We start from the raw sequence: 24,702 nt of genomic DNA, 5'->3' as shown, positions 1-24,702 counted from the left end.
AGGGAAGGAGGCACCCTGCCTGCCTCCACTGCCCTCCTGCACAGTCCTATCCGGGCACGCCGACCAAGTGTCTCCTCAGCTTCCCTTCTCCGTCTTTAGTCAGTGCTTTCTGCTTTCCTCTAGAAGCACTTACCCTCCCCTTTCCATAGATGTTCCACCGGCCATCAAAGCCCAGGTAGACCCTTCCCAGGCAGCGTGTCTGTGTCCTGCCATCTGGATGTCACCTTCCTCGGCTTTTAACCCCACACCTTTGTTCTAAGATGCTTTCCACAATTGCGTTATACTGCAGGTATGCATGTCTGTAACCTCCAGTTAGGTTTAAGTTTCTTGAGGATGATCATTTTCATTCCCCCCAACCCCACCCCTACCCCATTCATTCCGTAAACATCTACTGAGCGTCTCTTCTGTACCAGATCCGGGGCAAAGTGTTTGGTGAAAAACAGGATCCTCTCATTACAGGGTTTATAATCATTGGCTCCTCCCCAATTCGAAGTAAACGTGTTTGTAAATGTGGGTTCAATATACTTTGTAGAAACAGTATAAATAACTCATACAAAAGCCTTGAGCAGATAATTCTTAATCCTATTTTCAGGGCAGAAGAAAGCAGAGGCTCTGAACAATGAAATGGTTTCCCTACAGAATAATTCTATGTCCAGAAGCCTCGGCTTCCATTTCCCTCCTCCAGTCCCAGGGTGCGGTGGTTCCTGCTGTCTCTTTCTTGCTCCTCTTTTTAATGTGCTTGAGAAGGAAGGGCACAGTTCTCCATTAGTGCTGAGCGAAGTACAGCATCGCATTTCCAAGTCTGCCCTAAAATTACAATGGTTTGCTTGAGAATTGGATTTACTTTGAGATTTCCCCTGCCTCTTCCTTGCTGGACCTGGAAGGGTCCCCTAAGGTGGGTTGGCATGGGGCATTTTGCCGGGAAACTGTTAATGCACCCTGGAGCCATCTGAATGCCGATGCATGCTTATTAGAGATGATTTCACTGCATCTAAAGACATCTGCACTCAACATGGGGACGAGGAATCACGGAAATCACGGAAATCGCATTCGCCTTGGAATCCGCCCCATCGGAGCTTCGGCACTAATCGGGGTGATAATAGATGCTCTGATTACAAAGGCTGGAAGTCTTTCGGTGCCACGAATGATTTTAGAGTGTTCTGAGCAGAGGTCAAATCGAGTTTCCTGTATCTGACAGGAAGGGAGAATACCAGACCAATTCACGGCATCGTCCCGGGGAGCCTAAGCTCCTTGAGCAAGGTCAGGGCACAACTTTGCCAGGGGCCACGGGGGGTGGGGGGAGGTTAAGCAAGAGGGGCAGGCTTGTCTTTATGAGGAGGCTCTCCAGGTGATGGCTGTGGACGGAGGCAGCCCAGTTGGAAAGCGGTCCGCTCCTGGCGCCCGGTGCTTGCTGTGGGCATTTTTCACTTTTCCAGGATGGAACGGCAGCAGCCGGGCCTGGCTTGGGAGCCTCTCTGAGGGGCCTCTCAGTCATACAAGACAGAGAGCAGCAGGAAGCCCGTCACACCTTGGGAGTTGCTCAAGATCCAAAGCACATAAACTCGCTGTAGAAGGAAGAGAAATGGAACTTTCCAGTGGCAGGTTTGTAAAACCTTTGCAGTGATGTGTGCTCACAAAGATAATAAATACGCCAGCCCCCCTCCAGTGGCTGTGAAGGTGTCAGGAAGACAGATGTGTCCGGCCTGACACAGCCAGGCCAGGCGGAGGTCACTGGACAGCAGTAAGACAGGAGGAATGTGAAAAGAATCTTGCTCCTAAAGGACCAGGGCGTGAGGAGTGCTCACCAAACACCTTCCTGGGAAGGCAGCATTCTCCAGCTCAGGGAGCTTTGTGTATGTCATGTACCTTCACTGGAGCTGCCAGAGACAGTGAAGAGTGAAACCCAGTCGTGAACGGAGGTGTAACTAAAGATGGCGGTGGTTGTTTCTAAGGTTGACCTCACAGGCACCAGGAGCAGAATGCCTGTGAATCAGTGCTTAGAGCAACCCCAGGCATTGTCACAGCCCAGGTCCTTGCACTGCTGTCTGTGAGTCTCTGTGTCTCACACATGCCCACAACCACACACATAATCTCCTTTTGCTCGTTCATAATTCAAAGAAAACTTTTTAGCTAACAGTACAGCCATGTGGAAAAATGGAATGAGCAATGAGCTGGGAGTCAAAAGTCCCTACCACCCACCGGCTATGTAAGCATCTTTGTGCTTCTCAGGTGTGAAATGAGGGAGTTGGAGTTGGAGGGAATCTCTAAGGTTCCTTCCATCTCTGCTGCTGTTTTGGTCCCTTTTTGCCACAGGCTGTCGTGCACAACACCAAGGGAGTTACTCTCTCACGTATCAGAGAGCCTCATCAGTGTGTCCACATGCAGAACACACTGACTGAAGAGCCAACAGCCAGGCGTGTAGCCCTGTCCAGGCCCTGATCATTCTCAGTGGGCTTCGGTTTCTTCATCTTGTTTCTCAAGAGTATTGTAAGAATCAAGTGAGTATGTGGCCTTGGGCTGGAGCCTGACGAAAAGCATCTTGAAGGGAAGCCCATGAGTCTCCAAAAGGGACCCCTCCAAAAAGTGTCCTTCCTCAGGCTGCTTGTGAGGCCCTTTGGCCCTCTCATCCTCTCTAGCAGCTGGATCTGGGTTGGGAGGGATGGGGGTGAAGGCAAGGGGACAGTACATGTGTTCTCAGCTCCTCCTAATGACCTGATCCCTGTAAAATGCATCCTTCCTAGAAATGAGGCCATGCAGAGTGTATGAGGTACCCAGGCTAGCTGGGCAACATCAGACAGCTTAAAACAGTGTTGTTTTTGTTTTTCTGTTGTAAGAATTTTTAAGACTCCATGAGGTGAGAAAGACATGCGATAGAAGAGAGCCTGACTAATCCTCAAATTTTAATCAGATTTTTCTTTCTTTTTTTTTTTTCTAAAGATTTATTTATTCGTTTTAGAGAGAGTGTGTGTGTGCAGGGGTGGGGCGGGGGAGAGGCAGAGGGGAAGGAGACTTCCTACTGAGCAGGGAGCCCGAGACACACAGGGCTTGACACGGGGCTCAATCTGCAGACCAGGAGATCAGGACCTGAGCTGAAACCAAGAATCCATGCTTAACCGACCGAGCCACTCAGGTGCCCCTCAGGTTTTTCCTTTATTCCTTCAAGACCAGCTGACGTGCTGTATGAGAAGAGAGGACGCCTGTAGAGACAAGGAGAGACCACAGGCCTGAAATGAGGCCAAATTGGGCTGGATCCTTCTCTACCACCACAGACACTGTGACCTCTGGGCAAGCAACCTGACCTCTGCTGGGAAGCTTCCAGCCACTCCTTCTCTCCACTGCCTCTTCCCAGTCAACTCCTGCTTCCCTGTCTGGCTGGCTCCACTGTCACTTCCCAGGGAAGCCTTTCCCACCTGCCTGGAGTAGGCTCAGTGACCCCTCCCTAGCCCATTCTCTCAGAGTGTCCATACTTTTCCTTTGGAGCAATAGTTTCAGTTGTCATTAAGTTTGTGCAATATCGTTAATGTTTGTCTCTGTGGAATTGCACACTGTCAGAGAACAGGGCCCCCATGTGTCTTGCTCACAGCTCCATCCTTAGACCCGAGAGGATCCCTCAGCATAGTACACTCAATAAGTATCTGCTGGCTGAGCAAACTCTCTCCTAGACTTAGTTGCCTCACCTGTCAAACACCTACCATGTTGTGAGGATTAAATGGGATAATGTGAAGCATTAAACAGTAAGGGATTAACCAAAAGGTAGTTGCTATTCTTCTAATTGTTATTATATGTCATCCCGTAGTGGCCAATAGGTTTGTCTTCCTAAAGTCCATGGCCATCAACTTACTTTCCTCTTCAGAAATGTCTGGCTCCCACAGACTAAAGCCCAATCTGCCTGACATGGACCCCAAATCTTGCAGCGTGATTCCCCTCAGCAGTTCTGAACAAACTCTCTTCTTTCCCCAGAATGAATAAGCCCTTGTCATGCCTTCACCCACTTGAACTCCTTCACATAGAGTGTGGGCCCCATTCTCCTTTTTCTGACTGGGTGGTCTCTCTGTCCGTCACCCAACACCTCACCCAATGAAGCAAACTCTAATCCATGGGAAGCATTTGGGTAGTAAAAACAATGTCATATTTACTTCATTTCTTGATTCTGAAGCTTGGACCAATTGTGGTTGGGAATTCTATAGCATGGCCTATTTAATGCAAAAGTTAGGAAGCTTTTGTCATCTGAAAACTTTATAGCTCTTGGTGCTTATATCTAGGATGAGAGACAGGGAAGAGCTCTCAGATTTGTAGTATCAGGAAAAACCAGGGAAATGTGAATATGTCCCCTCAGAGCCCACTGGCATGGCAGAGGCCATATGTACAAGACACCAAGACAGCAGGAGGCCAGGGTTAGTACTCATGGGAGAGAAAAGGCTGAGAGGTTTGTCACATCATCCATCTCCACCCTCCTGCCTGCAGCCCCATGCAGTTTTCTGGCTTCTGTGTTTTAAACCATTTTGATTAGCACCACAGGGGAAAATCCATTTTTAGGTCCCTTCTAGGGTTTATGACTTGGGTCAAACCCTCCTAAAGAGGTACAGTTTCTTAACACCAACTACTTACACTTGGGATGCAATTCCAGAGCAATAATGGAGCAGTTCCTTGGGCGGAAGGAAAACTTACCAAGCCTCCAGAGGTCCCACAGCAGGTGCCCAGACTGGCAGCCAGGTGACAAATGGGCAAGAGGCCAATGGTTTTCTCTCCTACTTTAATATACTGCCACTCAATTCAGCATGGCTTATTTCTTTGGGTTCCAAATGTGTTTAACTGTGAAAACTCGGTTCAAGCAAAACATACGCAGAACCCCACTCTGCAAATGTGAAGAGGCCCTGGTTAAAGAGGGGGGCGTTGGAATCCTGTCTGTTCCCATCTCCTCTTCCCTAGCCCCTAGAACCTCAAAGGGACCCGCTGAAGCCCACTGAACATAGTTTGAAAATGCCTGGGGTAATTTTGAAAGACGCAGGCTTTGGAGCCAGTTAGAGTAAAATCCTGGCTCCACACTTGAATGACCTTATCTTGATCTTCATTTTCTTTATCTGTACATTGTATAAAATAATACCCACTATAATAATATACACATACCATAATAATAAATTACAAAATATAACTTATAGGAAGTCATAAATAATGTATGGAAATTGTCTGGCTCATAGTAGGTGCTCGATAAATAGCTATTTAGTAAATGCCTCAAACAAGCAGGCCCCTCTTCTGGGACTATGGAGGATTCAGAGATGAGCAAGGGACCTCACAAAGCTGAGGGTCTGGTTCCTACTATGGGACAGGAAGGAGGAAGTACTAGAGATGAGGGAACAAAGTGCTACAGAAGGAAATCGAGGGAACGAACATTTCTAATCGGGAGGTGTGGTTGAGACTGTCGCTCGCCTTGCCAGTATCTTTTTTCCCACTTCTTCCTTTGTAACGGAATCCCCGATTTCCAGCTGGGATCATGGTTGCTTAGAACGAAACCATATTTCCCAGTTTCCCTTGCAGCTGGTGGCCACATGACTACGTTCTGGCTAATGAGAGGTAAGCAGAGTGGAACCCTGTTTCAGAGAGTCAGAGGGGTCGGCACTGCCCCTGTCCCCTTGTTCTCCCCATCCTCTTCCTCCACCTTGATGCTAAAATGAGCACAGCTGGCTGGCTTTCTGGTATCCGTGGTTCCATTTAGCATACTGGTTAAAGGAATCTTTGGAGAATTTGAGAGTGAATGTACCTACAAAGGGTAAATACTTTTATTCTTCTTCAATGTAACACAGTGGCTCAACAATGAACTTCAGCTGCTACATCCTGCAGCAGCTGAACTCTGAGGAAGCTGGGTGGCTGTGTGATTTTTGAATATTCCACAGCCCAAAGGGGTCCTGCTAATTATGAACGACTCTGATTTGCTGGGTATAAAAGTTCTCACTAATATTTCTAAGTCGTTTAAGAGATAGTCAGTATTCAGGATACAGTTAGTGATTTGCTTGGAGTGGAAGGTAGCAGGCACTGGTGGGCTCCAGCTCTCTGATTTTACCCAACATCCTGAGAAGAAGTCCTGAATGAGTGGGGCTCTCCCAGGGAGCAACCAGAGCTCTAAGGAGAGGGCTCTCTCCGAGCTGGTTCCAGGGGAGGGTCCGGGCCTCCCCTCAAAGCAGACTCCTTAAACAGCTAATCAGGGTATCATTCCAGGAAAACAAAGGGCTGGGGGGCGGAGATGAAAATGAAAGACAAGAGGGTTGTTGAAGCTGGGATGGAAGGACATCCCAGGATTCCTCTAAGAAGAGGCAACAGGGACTAGGGGAGGGAAGCTACCTTGAGATCCCTTTGAGGGGGTCCAAGATTCCCCTCATCTAGGGGCACCAGACAGACTGGGATGGAGCAGACAATTCTTCAGCTAGTGCTAGAAGTTCTCTTCATCCAAATCATGCCTTCTTCTTACTGCTTGAATCCTACACGTAAGACCTAGGGCCTGATACTCCACCAACTTGAATGGAAGAGAGAGTAAATATCTCCTTTTGAAAAAGTGTTAACACTCTTAGGATTATGAGTTGAGTCAATTCAATCAGGTGATGTCCTATGATCACTGCCCTGAGAAAATGGGAATTGGGTTGAGGAGAAGAGGTTGAGAGGAAGAGACACGTGAAGGGCAGAGGGACACCAAGATGAGGGGTTTGAGAACCAGGGGCAACATGGGGGCACTGGCATCATGATAGGGGCACAGAGATAATGAATGTTTACTGAACTACTCTATACCAGATGTTACACAAACTCTGGGGATAAGCCTAGGAAACAGCTGGGGCCCCCTCTTTTACTTTAAGATGTTGATTTGTGCCAGATCTTGTTCTCTTCTCTTGTTCTTAAAAGTCAGGTGAAACAATGTCTCTCCTCTTTGGAGAATGGGTTCTGCCCGCTCAAATCTTCTGCCTGGCTGATAGCTCTATGTGACAATGCTGGGAAGTAGTCTGCAGGATGCCTCTACATTTGCCAAGAGCCCCCATGGCTGAGGGATTCTGTGCTCTTCCCCTCAGAACTGCCTTTCCCTGTGTTTCCTGCCCACCTTTCTATCCTCAGCCAGGAGAGGCTTGTGTGGGATGGGGGGAGGTCCTTCAGGGGAGCACGTGGAGGATGTTGGACCACACAAAATAGCTCATCACTGTGGCTTCACAGGGCTACTGGTAGAGAGAGCCACAGCTCAGAACAAAGATGTGGCTTGCCAGAGAAGACAGCCAATCCACTGGGAGGCTCCAGAGGGGCAAGATGAAGACTCCCTGACTCCTGGGCCTGGGGACTCTTCTCTTCAGCAGTTTTCAGGTGCAGAGCTGCTGGGCTGTGATCTGTTGAGAGGTGGGCTCACATGATCTGCGACTGCTAATGTTTATTGAGTTCTTATCATGTCCTTGGTCTTGCATTAAATACACATATGAACTTATTTAATCTTCCCAACAAACCTATGAGGTAGATGCTATTGTTATCATTCCAATTTTACAGGTGAGGAAACTGAGGTACAGAGCAGTTCAGACTTGTAAAAGGTCAATCAAGAAGTGGTGGGTCCAGGATTCCAGCCCAGAGCATCTGGCTCCACAGTCCATGTGATTATCTACTATGCTCCACAGCCTTTGTTCATTAATGCAATACTGAAGCTTGAAAATGATTTAAAAAAATACATAATTCACAATGGATACCAAGCTGTCCCTAGAATGAGAGCAATTTCATGCATTGCATTCTGACAAGGTATCTTTAACGGGTGAGACAGAGGTGGTATTACAACCAGCACTGTGGAAATATTTAACTCTGCTTCTGTCCACATATTTGTATCCTGCATATGTCACCCACTATGCAAGAGAAGATGCTTTACCGACATCTGGTTCTTCTTTTTCCTGGCACAGAGTTGACCTACACCTTCCAGAGTCCCTTACAGTTAAGTGTGGCAAAATGGCCAGCTCTTGCCAATGAAATGTGAGTGGAAGTGAGGTGCATAATTTCTAGGCTCTAGGGAGGAGTGTGTGCCTTCCCTGCTTACTCTTTCCCTTTCTACCCGCTACGTGTTGGGGGCATGGAGGCCACAGGGGATAGCAGGGCCACAAAATGGACAAAGCCTAAGTCCCTGAACTGGGATGCATCTACCAACTGAGAGCACCCACCTTGGACTCTTGAACAAAAAATAAATTTCTATTGCATTTGAGCCACTGTACATTTTGGAGTCTACTTACTCCTACAGCCTAGCCTACTCTAATATACCACTTTCTTTACTGTGGTCAAAGATTGAAGTTAATGGCCTTTAAAAACAACAAAAACCGGGCGCCTGGGTGGCTCAGTTGGTTAAGCGACTGCCTTTGGCTCAGGTCATGATCCTGGAGTCCCGGGATCGAGTCCCACATCGCGCTCCCTGCTCAGCGGGGAGTCTGCTTCTTCCTCTGACCCTCCCCCCTCTCATGTGCTCTCTCTCTCTCACTCTCTCTCTCAAATAAATAAATAAAATCTTTAAAACAACAACAACAACAACAAAAACCCATGAAAGTGCTTCTGATTTCCCAGTGTTTCCATGTTCAGACAGCACAGTTCCCCCCCACCCCACCCCCTTCCCCCTATGTAGTGATGGGGTAGTGATCCCAGAGCAAGGGCCAGGGAGGTTAAAACATGGGGAAGCCAGAGCATGTAGTGATCCCAGAGCAAGGGCCAGGGAGGTTAAAACATGGGGAAGCCAGAGCATGCGTTACATTACCACATCGGTTTCCTTCAAGAGAGGTCCCGTTTCTCTTGGGGCTGGAGCCTGGGGGCCTCAGTCCAGGTGCCAAGGGGCCTCCAGAGGACATGGGGCTGGAGCGGGGACCACTGGCCGTGGTGGCCAGGCCTCCCCCAAGGTGGCCATCTCCAGAGTTCTGCCTCTTGCAGTACAGCGAGGAGGAGGTGGGCAAGGAGCCCCTGTGGCTAAAGGCAGAGGCAGAGGGGTCCACGCTGTAGCGGTTCATGCCTACAGGGTTCACCAGGCACTCCTCAGTGGTGGCTGTTTTTGCTAAGCAAGAAGGCAGGACAGAGAAGAAGAGATCAGAGAGCAAGTCAAGAGGCTACCTGACAGTCTTGGCAAATGTTTCCCCAGCAGCACTGGTGCCACTATCTGTGGGGATGAGCAATGAGAAGAATGGACCCCACATCATAATCCCAAATAGTTCACCTCTCAACAGACTGAGACACTTGCCTCACCAACAAAGCATATTATAGTAGGGACGGGAGATGAGCCCCTGTGTGTTCAGAGGAAAAAGTGATTATTTTAGTTATTGATGACTTGAAAGTAAAATTCAAAGGTCTTTCTCCTTCCATGCAGTCTCTACCAGCTTGCCTGAATCTCCCTGCTCTCTTTTCTCTTTGCCCACCAACACTGCCCTCCTCACCCGGCCCGGGATGCTTTAGAGAGATCAAGCAGGAGTCACAATTTCCCTGAGTTAAAGAAACAATTTGACCTGGGTGGTGACACAGGGGCAATGGTGCTTCCTCCCCAACACTTTCAGTCCCAAAACACATGAGGGTACTGCCCTTCCGCCAAAGCTAACAAACTGGGGATGCAAATGCTGATCTGGTCAACACCAGGGTTCTCCCTATCAACTGCAGATGAGAGATAAAGAGCCAATCAAAAGTGCAGGGGGAGTAAAGGCCCTAAAGAGTCAGCCAACCTCATTGTCAGCTCCCCTTTGCCCAAGTAAATCATGACTTTCTACATTTTTAAAGCTCAACCTCAGCCTGTTGAACTCTGTCTGTGAGCTATACTTATGGCCAAAAGGTGTGGGGTGTTTTGTTATATTTTTAAGGACAAAGTTTAGGGGAATTATGGGGATAGAAAGAGGAAGAAAAATATCTTAGGAATTCCTTCTCTTCAGCCCCTCCCATCCCAGACAAGATTGTATGTGCGTAGTCCCATCAGTAATCATGTCTATACCACATATGGTCAAAACAGATCTTGACATCCACAAAGAAAATGTGCTAGAGTAACAAAAACCAATGGATCCTCCAAGGTTAGCAATGGGGAAACACATTTGAGGCCACAAGATCCAGATGTCTTCTTCACGTATGAATTCTTCCCATAATGTAGATATTGAAAGATTAAGACTTGATTTTTAGGGGAGCTATCAATTCTTCTCATAGATGGGGATAAATATGAAACTTGCCTGGAAATAAAAGCCATTGCATATGGGATGTCACTAAACCAGCGCCTAGAGCAAAATTTATAGCTGTAAATACTTATATTTAAAAAGAAGAAAGATCTCAAATTGATAACCTAATCTTTCATGATAAGATAGTGGGGCAGGGCGGGGAGAACAAACTACACCTGAAGCAAGCAGAAGGAAGGAAATAAAGATTGAAGCAGAAATTAAGTAAAGACTGGAAAAACAATGGGGAAAATCAATGCAACCTAAGCTGGCCTTTTGAAAAAAATCAACAAAATTGACAAACTTTACCTAGATTGGCCAAAGAAAAAAGAAAAGAGTTAAATTACTAGAATCAGAAATAAAAGAGATGACATTACTACCAATTTTATAGAAACAAAATGGATCATTAAAGGATACTATGGACAATCATATGCCAATAAATTAGGTAACTTAGTAACTGACAAATTACCAAAACTGACTCAAAAAAATACATAGACAATCTGGGTAAACCTATAACAAGTAAAGAGAATGAATTAGTAATCAAAAGCTAATCACAAAGAAATCCCAGGCCCAGAAGTTTTCATGAGTAGATTCTACCAAGCATTTAAAGAAAAATTAAAACCACTTCTTTACAAGCAAATTAATACAAGGAAGGGATACTTCCCAACTCATTCTATGAGGCCATTATTACCCTGATACCAAAACCAGACAAAGGCATCTCAAGAACAGAAAACTACAGATTAATATTTCTTATGAATATGGATGCAAATATCCTCAACAAAATGCCAGCAGATCAAATCCAGTAACATATAACATGACTTATACACCATGACCAAGTAGGATTTATCCCAGGAAAGCAAGGTTGGTTTAACAGTCAAAAATCAATAAATGTAATACACCATATAGATAGAATTAAAAAAGAAAAAGATAGTACAATTGTCCCAATAGATTTGACAAAATTCAATGTCCTTTCCTGATAAAAAACATTCAACACACTAGGAATAGAAGGGAACTTCCTCAACTGGAGAAAGTGCATCTACAAAAAACTTACAGCTAACACCATAGTGAATGGTGAAAGACTGGATGCTTTCCCTGCTAAGATCAAGAAAAAGACATGGATGCTTATTCTTATGACTTCTATTCAACATTTTACTGGAAGTTCCAACCAGGGCAATTAGGTAAGAAAAAGAAAGAAAGGGCATCCAGATAGGATGGAAGAAATAAAACTATCTATCGCTTGTATGTAGAAAATCCTAAGGAATCCATTAAAACATTATTGGAACTAATAAATGAGTTTAGCAAGGTTGCAGGATACAAGATCAATATACAAATATCAACTGTGTTTCAGATTAAACAATCTGAAAATGAAGTTAAGAAAACAATTTCATTTATAATAGCATTAAATAGAATAATAAATGGAGGAATGAATTTAGCAAAAGAAGTGTAAAACTGAAAACTCCAAAGCATTGTTGGAAGAAAGTAAAGAAGATCTAAATAAATGGGGAAAAATCCCACGTTCATGAATCAAAAGACTGAATATTAAGATGGCAATACTCCCTAAATTGACCCACAGAGTCAATGTAATTCTTGTCAGTATCTCAGCTGACTTCTTCATAGAAATTGACAAGCTGATTCTAAAACTCATGATTTTCGAGGGACCAAGATGAACCAAAACAATCACGAGAAAAGAACATAGAGCCTTCACACTTCCCAATTCCAAAGCTGACTACAGAGCAACAATAATGAAGACAGTGTGATTGTGGAATAAGAATAGGCAAGCAGAGCAATGGAATAGAATCGAGAGTTCAAAAATAAACTGTGTCTATGTTCAGCTGATTCTCCACAAGGGTGCCAAAAATCATTCCATGGGGAAAGAAAAATCTTTTCAGCAACCAGTGTTGGAACAACTGGATATCCACATGCAAAACGATGTCATTGGACCCTTAATTCATACCATATACAAAAATTCATTCAATATGGGCCAAAGACCTAAATGTAAGAGCAAAAAGTTACAAAACTCTTAGAAGGAAACATAAGAATAAATCTTCATGACCTTGGATTTGGCAAGATATTCTTACATTTAGCACCAAAAGCATGAGCAACACAAGAAAAAATAGGTAAATTGGACTTTATCAAAACGTAAAACTTCTGTGCTTGGAAAGATAACATCAAAAAAGTGAAAAGATTACCCATGGAATGGGAGAAAATACTTGCAAATCATATATCTCATCAGGGACTTGTTTCCAGAGTAACTCAATAAAAGTCAATAAAAAGAAACCAAATTTAAAGATGGGCAAAGAACCTGATGAGACCTTTCTCCAAAGAAGATATACAAATGGCCAATAAACACACAAAAACATGTTCCCCATCATTAGTCATTGGAGAATGCAAATCAAAACCACAAAGAAGTGTAACTTTCCACTCATTTGGATGTTTATAATAAAAAGTCAGATAATAACAAATGTCGCTGATGCTGTAGAGAGACTGGAACCCTCATACACTGCTGGTGCAAATATAAAATGGTACAGCCTCTTCAGAAAACAGTCTGGCTCTTCCTCAACCAGTTCAAACTAGAGTCAGTCACTCTACGACCCAGCAATTCTACTCCTAGGTATCTATCAAAAGAAATGAAAACATATGTCCACACAAAAATTGGTACATGAACATTTACAGAAGCACTATTCACAATAGCCCAAAGGTGGAAATAACCCAAAAAGGCAATCAACTGATGAATGGATCCACAAAATGAGGCATATCCACACAATGGAATATTATTCAGGCATAAAAAGAAATGAATACTGATAACTGCTACAGCGTGAATGAGCCTTGAAATACTCTGCTAAGTCAAAGAAGCCAGTCACAAAAGGCCAGGGATGAAGTGATTCCACTTATATGAAATGTCCGGGACAGGCAACTCTATAGAGACAAGAAGTCGATTAGCGGTTGCTGAGGGCAGGGGGGCAGTGGGGAGAGAGGGTGCTGGCTAAAGGGTACGTGCTTTTTGAGGTATTGAAAGTGTTCTACCATTGTGGTTGCACATTTCTGTGAATATACTAAAAACCACTGTGTTGCACTCTTGTATGATAATCTCAATAAAGTTGTTTAAACAATTCACTGCAGAAGCCTGGTGCTGGGTCTGAACACATTCTCAGGAGTGTTGTTATACAGGCAAGTCCGGCCAACACCACTTTGGCCACCATGACACAAGTAAGCTGAGCAGCCTCAGTGTACGCATGCTCTGTGCTTTCTGCTTCGTGGCCCGGGGATGCTGTAAGTGGTCTTCAGGAACCTGGAACGCCACACCTGCTCCTTGATGACCTCTATTGCATCTCTTCCATCCGGATCAGAAGACAGCAGTATGAAGTTTCTAAAAAGGCCCAGGCTACAGAGCTATGTACGAGGCTGCCTCCTGAACGGAGTGAGGAAGAGGCAGACAAACACTGAGCACCTACTATGGGTTAGCACCATTCCAAGCCAGTTAGCAGTAAGGCTGTCTTCATATCCCCTTTACTGGAATGTTCTCAGTATCGGAGATACTAATCGCTTCTGTGTTCCTAGTGGCAGGTGCCTTGGTGTATGTGAGGAAGCTACTCACAGTGTCTGGCATACAGAAGGCACTCAATAAATAGCTATTGAGTAGACATTTGGGCCACTGTTAGCAGTGAGGCGGCCATTACACAGAATATGCATTACAATACAGATTAGAAAGGATTATCGTGGATACATGATAAACAATGATAAAAAAGATTTAACTAAAACATTTGTTCTGTTTATTAAATATTTTAAATCGAGATTAAATATGTCTACGTGGTTCTGATAGTGGTAAGGTAGAGAATGCAGACAATTCTCCAACCTGTAATATAGCTGGAAAATACAGATGCAGATGAAAGATCATCATCCTATGGCGACGTGCAGAAACGGGGAACAAGGGAACATGGACTTCATTGGTTTAAAAACTGCTGATGACCATGAGTGAGATCAAAGGTAATAAAAGCCAGCTTCTGGGCTGGGATCCAAATGAATTCATCAAAAAGTAAAACCGACTTGAGAGACCATTAGGCAATAGCCCTCTACCCAGCACAGGATGCACCCATTATTCCACAGGCAGCAGGTGAACAACCATGGAGACAGATCCGCAAGCCCCCCACCGCTGCTCTGCTTAGCCTGTAGCTCCCAGGAAGCCTGGGTGTGAGCAGCATGTTCAGGTGCACAAACTAGGGTGCCGTTCAGAATTGATGAGACACATCTGCTCAAACCTGGTTAAAACAGCCTTTTCCTCACCCTTATAAATAGGGGTGCTGACACTTACATCATACCGAAGTGTAAAAATGACTGATATCATGCAGGCCATCATCATTCACCTACAGGACTGAAAAAGAGACTGCAAAGAGCAACTAGCCCAGCATTTCCCCAAGTGTCAGGTGTGTCCCACTGGTGGGACAGCACATGATTTTAGGTGGGACTTTGGTGTATTCATTTCCTAAGGCTACAGAAGATACCATAAACTTAGTGGCCTAAAACAGCAGAAACACATTCTCTCATAGATCTGGAGGCTGGAAGTATGTAATCAAGGTGTCGGCAGGGCCATGTTCTTTCTTCTTCTTCCTTTTTTTTTTTTAGATTTATTTATTATTTATTTTGGAGAGAGAGAGTGGAGGGAGGGGCAAAGGGAGAGAGAAACTCAAGCAGATTCCGTGCTGAGCGTGGAGCCCAACGTGGGGCTTGATTTCACGACGCTGAGATCATGACCTGAGCAGAAACCAAGAGTCAGATGCTTACTGACTGCACCCCCCAGGTGCCCCAGGGCCATGTTCTTTCTTAAGACTCAAGGGTAGTATCCTCCTTGTCTCTACCTAGTTGCTGGTGGTAGCCAACAATCTTTCACTGTAGATACATCCCTCCTATCTGCCTTCATTGTCACATGGCATCTTCCCTGTGCCTCTGTGTCTGTTTCCAAAGGTCTTAGGAAGACATCAGTCATTGGATTAGGGCCCATAATCCAGTATGACCTCATCTTGATTACATCTGTAAAGACCCTATTTTTTTTTCTTTTAGAGAGAGAGAGAGAGTTGGGGTGGGGGTGGGAGCAGAGGGAGAGGGAGAGAGAAAATCTTCAACAGGCTCCATGCCGGGTGCGGAGCCTATCTCACAACCCTGAGATCATGACCTGAGCTGAAATCAAGAGTTGGATGCTTAACCGACTAAGCCACCCACGCTCCCCAAAAGACCCTATTTCTAAAGAACGTTCTATTCACAGGCAGAAAGTTAGGACTTGAAGATGTATCTTTTTGGAAGACACAGCTACAGGGGAACATGATTTTTTATAGTCATGTACTTTAGTGTTACAGCAATAAAATATAATTAGCCCATCAAACTATGATTTCACCGATACGGTATCATTGCTTAAAGTGACTAAGAGCTAAAGTTAAAAGAAATGAATCTGTTCAAAGGAACATCTTGAGTAAACACTTTTACAATTGTTATATGGACATAGCAAAAATTGTGAAAGGTGGTGTATTAACCCTGGAATGCACTGAGTTAGTACCAAGCCCTCTTTTCAGGCTGGGTGGTAAATAAGGAAAAATAAATGAGCCTCTTATTTAAAAGCTTCCTGCAAGAGATTTTACAATCTCCCTCACAATTAGCTCATTGTACTGCAAATCTTACCGCCTAAAAGTTCCTCCTTACATCTACCCCCAATTCCTCTTGCTTTAGTTGAAAAGATGACTGCTGGATACATCACCTTTCTACTATTTAAAACTATGAAGTCATCAACATACAGGGAGAGAAATTGTGGGTATGCAGAACCCTTAGGAACTAAGAATTTCATCGTGTGACACATGGATTATTGTGTCACCACCACTAAAACCACCACTTAAAGTCTGTAAAAAGAAGGACCAGATCCGTACCCGAGGAGGGAATTGCACTTTTCAGCGGTTTTGTGGCTGACTGGTGAGTGAACACCAGATGGGGCCAGCAGTCTTGGGATTGCCAGGCACGAGTGCCCCGTGCAGATCCAGCCCCTGTGTACAGACTCGCGACCGACCACAGGGCAGACAGGTGAAGACGTTCCCCGGTCCTTTTCTCCCGATTTCTTAGAAAATCGCTTCTCATCTGAAATGAGCTTGTCATCCTGGCACCTCTCATTAAACAAGAGGATCCAACCCAGCCTCCATGTAAGGCCATTTAATCTCTGTGGAGAACATCAGCTCAGCAAAGTGGGATGAGGGAGAGGGGTCTCCTGCACTTTCTTCTATAACCTCCCTGCCTGTATACAAGAGACAAAGGATGCTGCTTGGAAAATCATTACATCTTCCCTCCAGGGAAAGGAATAATCTGCTCTTGGACTACCACAGAAGCAGGCTTAAAGAGAAAGGCAAACACACCCATGGCGCCATCCAAGACGTCTGCCGCATTTTTAGGGTTTCATGTCTTGGGAACTTTTCAGGGCTTAATGTCTTGGGAACTTTTCAGGGCTTAATGTCTTGGGAACTTGGGAACTTGGGAGAGCCTGGTGTTCCTTTTTCACCATTGCTGCTCTGTGAACTATGTTTTCTCCCAGCCGCTGTACAGAAAGCCTGCCCATTAGTGAAGCCAAAGAACACTCTGGAAGAGTTCAAACCCACTGGAGCCTCAAGGGACAGCCATTTGCTTCTGAATTTGAACTGTGTCTAAGCCTCCCTGTCTGGGAAACAAACTTGAGGGTCAGGCATGTGTGGGCACCTCCCTCCTCCCTCACCTCTGCAGAGCCTTCCAGATCGCCCGCCCGATAAAGCCCGTTCCCGCTGCAGCTCTGGAGGGTCTGGCAAGAGCACCTGGAATGTAGAGAAGGTCCGAAGAGAAGCAGGAAGAGACAGAGGGACAGGAAGAAGAAAGCCAAGAGCCAGAGAGAGAAAGTCCCAAAGCAGCAAGAGCAGCAGAGCGAGGAAAAGGGGGGCTCACGTGTATAAAAGTGCAGACACTCCTGATGGAGTTTCAGTTCAGGCTGCGGCTGACCCCTTGTCCTTTAGGACCCAAGACCGAACTGCTCATAGTTGGGTGAACCTGGCCTGTTTATTTTATCAAAAAAAGTGAAGCCAGCACTTTACTTGGGTTCTTTAACCAAATGAAGCCCTGAAAAGCAACAATACGACCATCTGCAAAATTAGTCTCAAATAATACCTATTCGTGCAGTAATGAGCCCCAAATTCCAGAGTCTTAGAAACGATTCTTTTTCAGTACGGACCGTTCTTTCCACCAGCCTCTTTCACACACGTGCACACACCCACCCACACCCCCGGCTCCACTCCCACCTTATTTCCCCACACCAGCCATAACTTCTCAACTGAAGGAGCAGCTGCGGCACACAGTGAGCCCTTTCTATAATGGGCGCGGCCACCTCCCCCCAGGCCGGGAGCCACTGCCTTGCTCTGGACCAATTGCCCGCCGGTCTGCCCAGGCCAGCGGGCCACACAGCCCTGCCCAGGCCGGCAAGAAAGGCAAACCACTGGGTCAGTGGCCACAGCGCTGCATGTGTGAACAGCCTGGCTCGGCGGCTTGAGATGGCAGCTGCACAGATCCCAGCCCTGAAACCCAGATTCCGAAAGGAAGTAGCCCCGTGGGCCCCCTACTCTGCCGCTCCAAGAGCGACGGCGAACCAGGTGCCACCCTCTGGGGGTGCAGCCAGTAAGCTCCCGCGGCAGAGAAAGAGCTACAAGCGGGGAAGCAGAGCGCAGAAGGGGGCAGGAGGGAGGAGACCCCGGGAAACAATAGCAGGTCCCCAGGGGGGCTGCCCTTCCCCTCCTGAGGGGCCATTGCTTCCTACCTTGCGTGGCGGCCTCCCGCCTGCACCCCTGCTCCTCTCCGGCACCGGAGTGCCCAGCACGTGCTCAGTGCCACAGCGGGAGGCAGAGACCCTCTAAGGACTTCACAGTGGCAGAAATCAGCAGATTTCCTCTCTGCCCTCCAGGCTGCCTCTCCCTGAGGCTCTAGTGGAGGTTTGCGGACTTTCTTTGCTCAGGCTCAGTCCCGCCCTGCGTCTTGCTCAGATAAGCTCACCATGTTTTCCCTCAGGGCCCTCTGTGGCCTCCAGTCCCAGCCTTCCCGGTTCAAAGGGCACCAGGCCACACCACCTAGGAGGCCTAGCATTTCATTCGCTTCAATTAAATTTTCCATTAACTTGGTCTCTGGCCAGTATAGATTTTTCCCTTTAAGCTTGTCTCCAAGTTCAGATCACTCAGCCCTCAGAATCAACCTTATGACTCCCCTCTGGTCCATTTAAGTACATTTATATATTTTCTCCCCTAATGAGATGCACAGAAACCAGCCATAATTTTTAATGCCTGACACCTGAACTTCGGCAGTCCTCTCAAATGTTTCTGGTTTGCCTAAGACTTTGTTCTAAGTCTATGGGTTGATTTCCTTCTGTGGAAATTTTGCCCAAACGCAATTTTGCCCAAAGTCAGCCGTTTGGGATAATGAATGCCCTTTCGGTCTCAAGAGGAGAGCTGGTTCCAGAACACTTCCCATATGGTCTTGCAGCTTTGCCATGCCTCTACTCCAAGTTCTTATGGCAACTCCTAACAGGTGGGGGAGGGCGAAGGTAGGGGGGCACCTTCTGCAGTCATGCTCTGTTTCCTCAACAGCCCCACCCTTTTTGGTCTTTCTAGAACTTCAGGGAAATTAAAAGTGGTCCTCAATCAGGAAAATGTTGGAGTCACCAGAATAGAGGACACCTTGTAAGTTTTGGTTCTAAATGGACATCCTGACTTTCAGGGTAGCTCATGATACTTTCCAGTATTCCTAATACTAGTAAAGCAAGCTGCCATGTTGGGAGATGCTCTGTGGAGAGGCCCGTATGGCAAGAAACCAACAGCTCATGGGAAACCAACAACCACATGAATAAGCTAGGAAGTGGATCCTTTCCTAGTTGAGCTTTGAGATACAGCCCGGTGTGAGACCCAGAGCCAGGGGACCCAGTTAAGCTGCACTTGAACTCCTGATTCACAGAAACTGAGATAATAAACGTTATTTTAAGCCACTAAGTTTTGTGGTAATTTGTCACACAGCAATAGATAACTGATACAGATGGGAAAAGGGCATTTGCTTCATTTCTCTTGACTCCGCATGTCAGTTTGGAAATTACAGTGATTGATTCAGTCACAGCGAGGATGTATCTACCATAGAATACCTGTTCAGTTCTCTGCCAGAAAGTTTATGGGATTTTTTTCAGCAAACGGTTTACTGCTTATGTATGAGACCCAGACACTACCCAGTAATAGGAGAGAGTTCAGGAAGTTCATCTCAGAGTGTTATATAGTGACTTAATTGGAACATTCATGCATTTAACAATAATTATTGAATACTTGTGCTTCCTCAGTATCTACAGGACTCAAAAGAGAACATAAACATAAGCCTTGCACTGCAAAGAGTTTCAGTAAATCACTGAACATTGAAAAAATCGATTTTAAACTCCACAAAACTCAGGCCTTTTTCATGAGTTTAGATGTTTCCCCTTTAGCTCAATTTTTTTAAGATTTTATTTTTTTAAGTAATCTCAGCACCCCATGTGGGGCTCAGACTTACAACTCTGAGATCAAGAGTTGCATACTTTACTGACTGAGCCAGCCAGGTGCTCTACCTAGCTCGGTGTTTAAAATATGTACAGATATTATAATTTAATGAATGATATAATTGGAAACACAATAAATAAATTTTCCTAAATGAAATAATGACGCCCAGGGGCAGAACTAAGATTAGGAGTCCTACCCTGGCAAACACTCCTCATCTTATGCTCTAGGAACACTAGCTGGGCTTCCCCTGGACCTAGCTGTCTGAAAATACAGGAAGGCCTCTGTATTTGCTGTGGACCTGGTAGACACTCCTCTTTGAACTTTTCCATCAAAACTTCCTCAGAGGATTCTTTTTTTTAGATATATATTTTATTCATTTATTTGACAGAGAGAGACACAGCGAGAGAGGGAACACAAGCAGGGGGAGTGGGAGAGGGAGAAGCAGGCTTCCCGCGGAGCAGGGAGCCCGATGTGGGGCCCGATCCCAGGACCCTGAGATCATGACCTGAGCCGAAGGCAGAGGCTTAAGGACTGAGCCACCCAGGCGCCCTCTCAGAGGATTCTTAACACCTGAGCTTGGTATTGATACTTTGTTCTCCTCCCAAATGACTCTCTTTCAAGCCTAACAGAACAGCGCAGTTTTGTGAACGTGGCCTCTGGCTGTGACAGGGCAAGCATAGCTCTGAGATATTCCAATCATTGACCTGCACTGGGAGACAAGCAGCTACAAGGGAATCTTGGTGTAACGCACCTTCCTTCATTGTTGTGGGGGTTTTTTTGTTTGTTTTGTTTTGTTTTTTGCCTCCATCATTCCCCATATTATTTAAAATATTACGTTGAGGGGTGCCTGGGTGGCTCAGTTGGTTAAGCGTCTGACTCTTGATTTTGGCTCAGGTCATGATTTCAGGGTCATGAGATAGAGCCCCGCATCGGGCTCCAGGCTCAGTGGAGAGCCTGCTTGAGATTCTCTCCCTCTCCCTCTCCCTCTGCCCCGCCCCCCCAAATAAATGAATAGATCTTTAAAATAAGATACCAGGTCAAACTATGCCTAATGTCTGGTGGAGCAGGCCACTCTGTGTGGGTTTTGTAAAAATGAGAGAGCTCTCTTGGTGTCCGGAGTGATGGCCTCGGTCTGTCCTGTGTATGTCACCGGGCAGGAATGTACCCAGAGCCCAGGGACAAGGATGAAACACTCCTTGGGGCCAAGATAGGAAACCCAGAAGGAGAAAAGAGAATTGATATAATTGGAGTACACTTTCTTCCTGGATTTTGCTAAATGGTGGTTGGGGTTTGTTTTGTTCTTTTACATCTTTGTGAGACGAAATGACGCAGGTGTACCACAAGCCATTTGTGAGAATCCATTGAGTACAGTCGGGTTTCTGAGCGGGGCGGGTGGGGGTGGGGTGGCACACAGGATGTACACGCTCCCGAGCAAGTGTGGGTAATAGGATCCTACCAGCAACTGGCTTGGGAGGGAAGCAAAGGGTCAGGGAACAGAAGACCTGGGCTCAGTCTCCTCCCCACTGTGGCCTTCTCTGTGGCTCTGAACAAGTAGCCTTGAACTTGCAGGCTTCAGTGCATCCCAAATGGGAAAGCTCACTAAATGTTTGCTGACTAAATGGATGTTTCTATGTCAAATAACTCGTGGCACTTGATAAACTCTTTTTCCTTTTAGAAATAAACAATCTGGGGTGCCTGGGTGGCTCAGACGTTCAGTGTCTGCCTTCGGCTCAGGTCATGATCCCGGGGTCCTGGGATCGAGCCCCACATCGGACTCTCTGCTAGGTGGGAAGCCTGCTTCTCCCTCTGCCACTCCCCCTGCTTGTGTTCCCTCTCTCGCTGTCTCTCTCTCTGTCAAATAAATAAAATCTTAAAAAAAAAAAGGAAATAAACAATCTTTCGGAAAGATAGATATTCCCTGTACAGTCATTCTCCATAGAGCTATCATATAAATTTGCAGTTCAACAAGGAAGCCAACTTGATCTCTAAAGGCTGCGTACATAGGCTTAACCATAATGGAGCACTTAGCACTTAGCAAAATCCAGGCAGAAACTGTGAATGTCTGGTCCGCCACTAGGTTCCTGGTGCCTGGCTCAAAGACCACCAGCCAAGGACGAAAACATCGAGCTTCAAGAACAAAAGTCCTTCCTCATCTCCCACCCCTACCATCTGTGTATCGAAAAAGCTACTCGAGAAAAAGTAAACAGTTTGTTCCCATCGTGTTAAAACTTCAAAGGGCAGGAAACCAATCACTAAATTAGATCTTGCAGAAGGGTTCAGCTATCACATTTGTGGTTTCCAGAGATCTCCCCTACTCTTGGTGAGCAGACAATTTGTTCTGTTGTGTTGCATAGAATTCAAGCCATAAATATTTGCTACAGATTCGTTACATCTCAGGCTCTGCTCCCCAAATCTATCCAGCAGGGAGATGAGATCTGGACACAGATTCTTGCAATATAATGCAAAATTAGGTGCCACTGAGGATGTGTAAACATGGGTCTGGGAGAACAGATGGATGTCTTGGGATTTGGGGAAGCATAAAAGACGGCAGGGACCCTGCTATGGAAGGTGGCCAGGCCACACTGGGGACTTTGCCTGTCGTCATTCTTGGCTTTCTTTCACCCCTTCTCACCAGAGCAGCAAACCTCCTCTTTGTCACCTGGATTTGCACACCTGCCACCTTGCCTGATCATTCCACCCCTCTGCTCTCCATGGGCATCGGATCATCTTTGGTGGCAACACTTGTACGGGGGCCAGGGGTGTGGGTGGGACGGCGCATTGTCCTAGTGCAAATAGACTTATTTTACTGAAAACCTGAATAAATGATACATTTCCCCAGGTGAGCAGGACTGTGCCAGCCCACGCTTTATTATTCAAAGTGTGGTCGCTGACCAGCAGCAGCACCAATCCACCTGCACACCTGTTAGATACACAGACTCTCAGGCCCCAGGCCAGCCCCACTGAGGCTAGAATCTGCCCTTTAACAAGATGCCAGGTGGTTCCTGAGCACATTTAAGTTTGGAAAACACTGGCGAGTGTTATTTATAATTGAGGGCTTTTCTTTCCAATATTCAAAGGTAAGGTAAAATTTCCCTGTGATCATCCCATGGCTTCTGACAGAAGCGCAAATGTTATCAAATCCACGTTTCTGCCTCCATTCTCCTAAAGCACCGGAGAGTTGTTCTTCCTAAAACACACACCACATGTGGCTGTCAGGTAATAGAACTAAAGGGGAATGACCGAACTTCCCGATTTCAAGCCAAGACCTTTACCTCCCAGATGGGATTCAGGCAGATGAGTATGTAGTCTGGTTTTCCCCAGACACAGGAGAAACATCACGGAAGAAAGTTTCTGTCTGAAAGCTCTGAGGAAGGGATGTGGAAGATGTCCTCTCTCTGTTCCAATGTGACCTGCTCTGTCTTGGTAGCCTCACTTTCACCTCTGGGGGGCCCCTCACTGGGGCTCCTGGACACCTGCTGCCCAGAGCCATCAGCTGCCACTCCAGCTGTGACATCTTGCTCCTACTTCTCTCCTGGGTTACCAGCGTCCCCCCTCATGGCCCTAACAAGTGGACATCTACATTTGTCACCAGTAACGAGGAGGTCACTACCATTCAAGCAGTCCCTTCTACTTCTGTAGCTTTGACTTTTCAAAGTTCCTTACGAATACACCCCACCTGACTCCTAAGGGAGCTAACTTGTAAGAGTTCCACCTGGCTCTTCAGCTGCCAAGTTCTCTACCTGGGACAGTAGTCCTTAAATCCATGCTTCTCAAACTATAATGTGTCTTCAAAACACCTGGGATCTCTTGTTAAAGAGTGTGGGAGGGCCTCTGAGCTTTTGCCTTTCTCAGGTGATGACAATGCTCCTGACCAGAGTTTGAGTGGCAAGATCTTAGGTTTAATTAAATCTACCACCAGAACCACTGAGAACAAATCTGTATGACCTGCTGGATCAGAAAATGATGTCCATTTTCAGAAAATGATGTCCAAATCATCCATTTTTTGGCCACAAACCTTGTTTCTTTGATAGTTCCTTATGTGTCACGGTTTTTCCTTTTCTTATCATCTCATTAACTGTCTTCTGGAAATGCTCTAATGAACATTGACAAACCCTGCAACTGTGGCACCAAGCCTGATAGGTTACAGCTCTAACTGAACAGCACTGGGGCAGAGAACCACCTGGTTCAAATGAGCTCAAGACTGTGCAGTCGTGTTTAGGAACGATGTGGTTCTATGGAGGGATCTGGAGCCTAAAATCAACCAAGGCCTCCATCCCTTCCCTTTTGTATGTGCCCTTCTTGCCACAATAGAGGGCAAGATAAACTAAGTCTTCATTTGAAGTGATAATAATTTGACGTGTGACCCTTTAAGGGAAATTTGACAAGACAATCCTAAAGAGGCGATGTCTTAATCTAAAGGCAAACTCTCTACTGGTGTCATTTTAGGCTCCATGGCAGATTGGTGGAAAAGATATGTGGCAAGGGGGCCACTTAGAGCCTACAGTGACGTAGCTGCTTCTTTTACTTTCCCTGAGGCTCCCAGACACGTGAGAGGCACTGAACTCAGTTCTGCAACACCTGGGGCTTGAGAAACAATGTCCACAAGGTTCGTTGATTTGGAGCAATTCATTTTTTCAAATCAGCCATGGGCTAGGGAAGGGCTCATGAAGACAATTCAAGTCATTGCTTCCAAAGCCAGGCCAGCTAGGAAGGAAAGCACCTTTTGGCTAGAAATAACTGTCCCAGTCAAGGGAAGATGTGAGGCAGTGACACCGCTCCAGGGAAAACTCTGGAACTTCCTCCAGCATGGTGAGCTTGGGAGAGAGTACGGTGGAAACCAAGGCAAGAGTTTCCTCAGTAATCACTTAAGGAAAGCTGAAGGGGGGGGTTCCTGGACAGGATGTTAAAATGAAACCATTTTAGTTTCAGTTTTCGCTGAGGCTGCAAGACAACAGACACCCCAAGGTAGAGTGAAGTATGCAGAT

General features: G+C 46.0%; 1 protein-coding gene across 10 annotated transcripts in view; it reads right to left on the bottom strand.

The window, feature by feature from the left end:
• SCML4 (Scm polycomb group protein like 4) overlaps nucleotides 1-24,702 on the bottom strand; it is a 107,931-nt gene that overhangs the window by 5,784 nt on the left and 77,445 nt on the right. For 5 of the 10 annotated variants that reach the window (XM_027603417.2, XM_027603418.2, XM_027603419.2 and 2 more), the window contains one exon: nucleotides 8,747-9,037. The exons of 2 other annotated variants lie outside the window; for them this stretch is intronic. In XM_027603417.2, coding sequence (XP_027459218.1) covers nucleotides 8,747-9,037 — 291 coding nt within the window. Of the gene's footprint in view, nucleotides 1-813; nucleotides 1,566-3,037; nucleotides 3,198-8,746; nucleotides 9,038-17,970; nucleotides 18,366-24,702 lie in introns of those variants that run through there. 3 more of the 10 variants (XM_027603427.2, XM_027603420.1, XM_027603421.1) reach the window with 3 other exon arrangements.

This window comes from Zalophus californianus, chromosome 7 (genome assembly GCF_009762305.2).
Source record: "Zalophus californianus isolate mZalCal1 chromosome 7, mZalCal1.pri.v2, whole genome shotgun sequence".
Classification (NCBI taxonomy): Eukaryota; Metazoa; Chordata; class Mammalia; order Carnivora; family Otariidae; genus Zalophus; species Zalophus californianus.
This window is presented reverse-complemented; position numbering and strand designations above follow the sequence as displayed.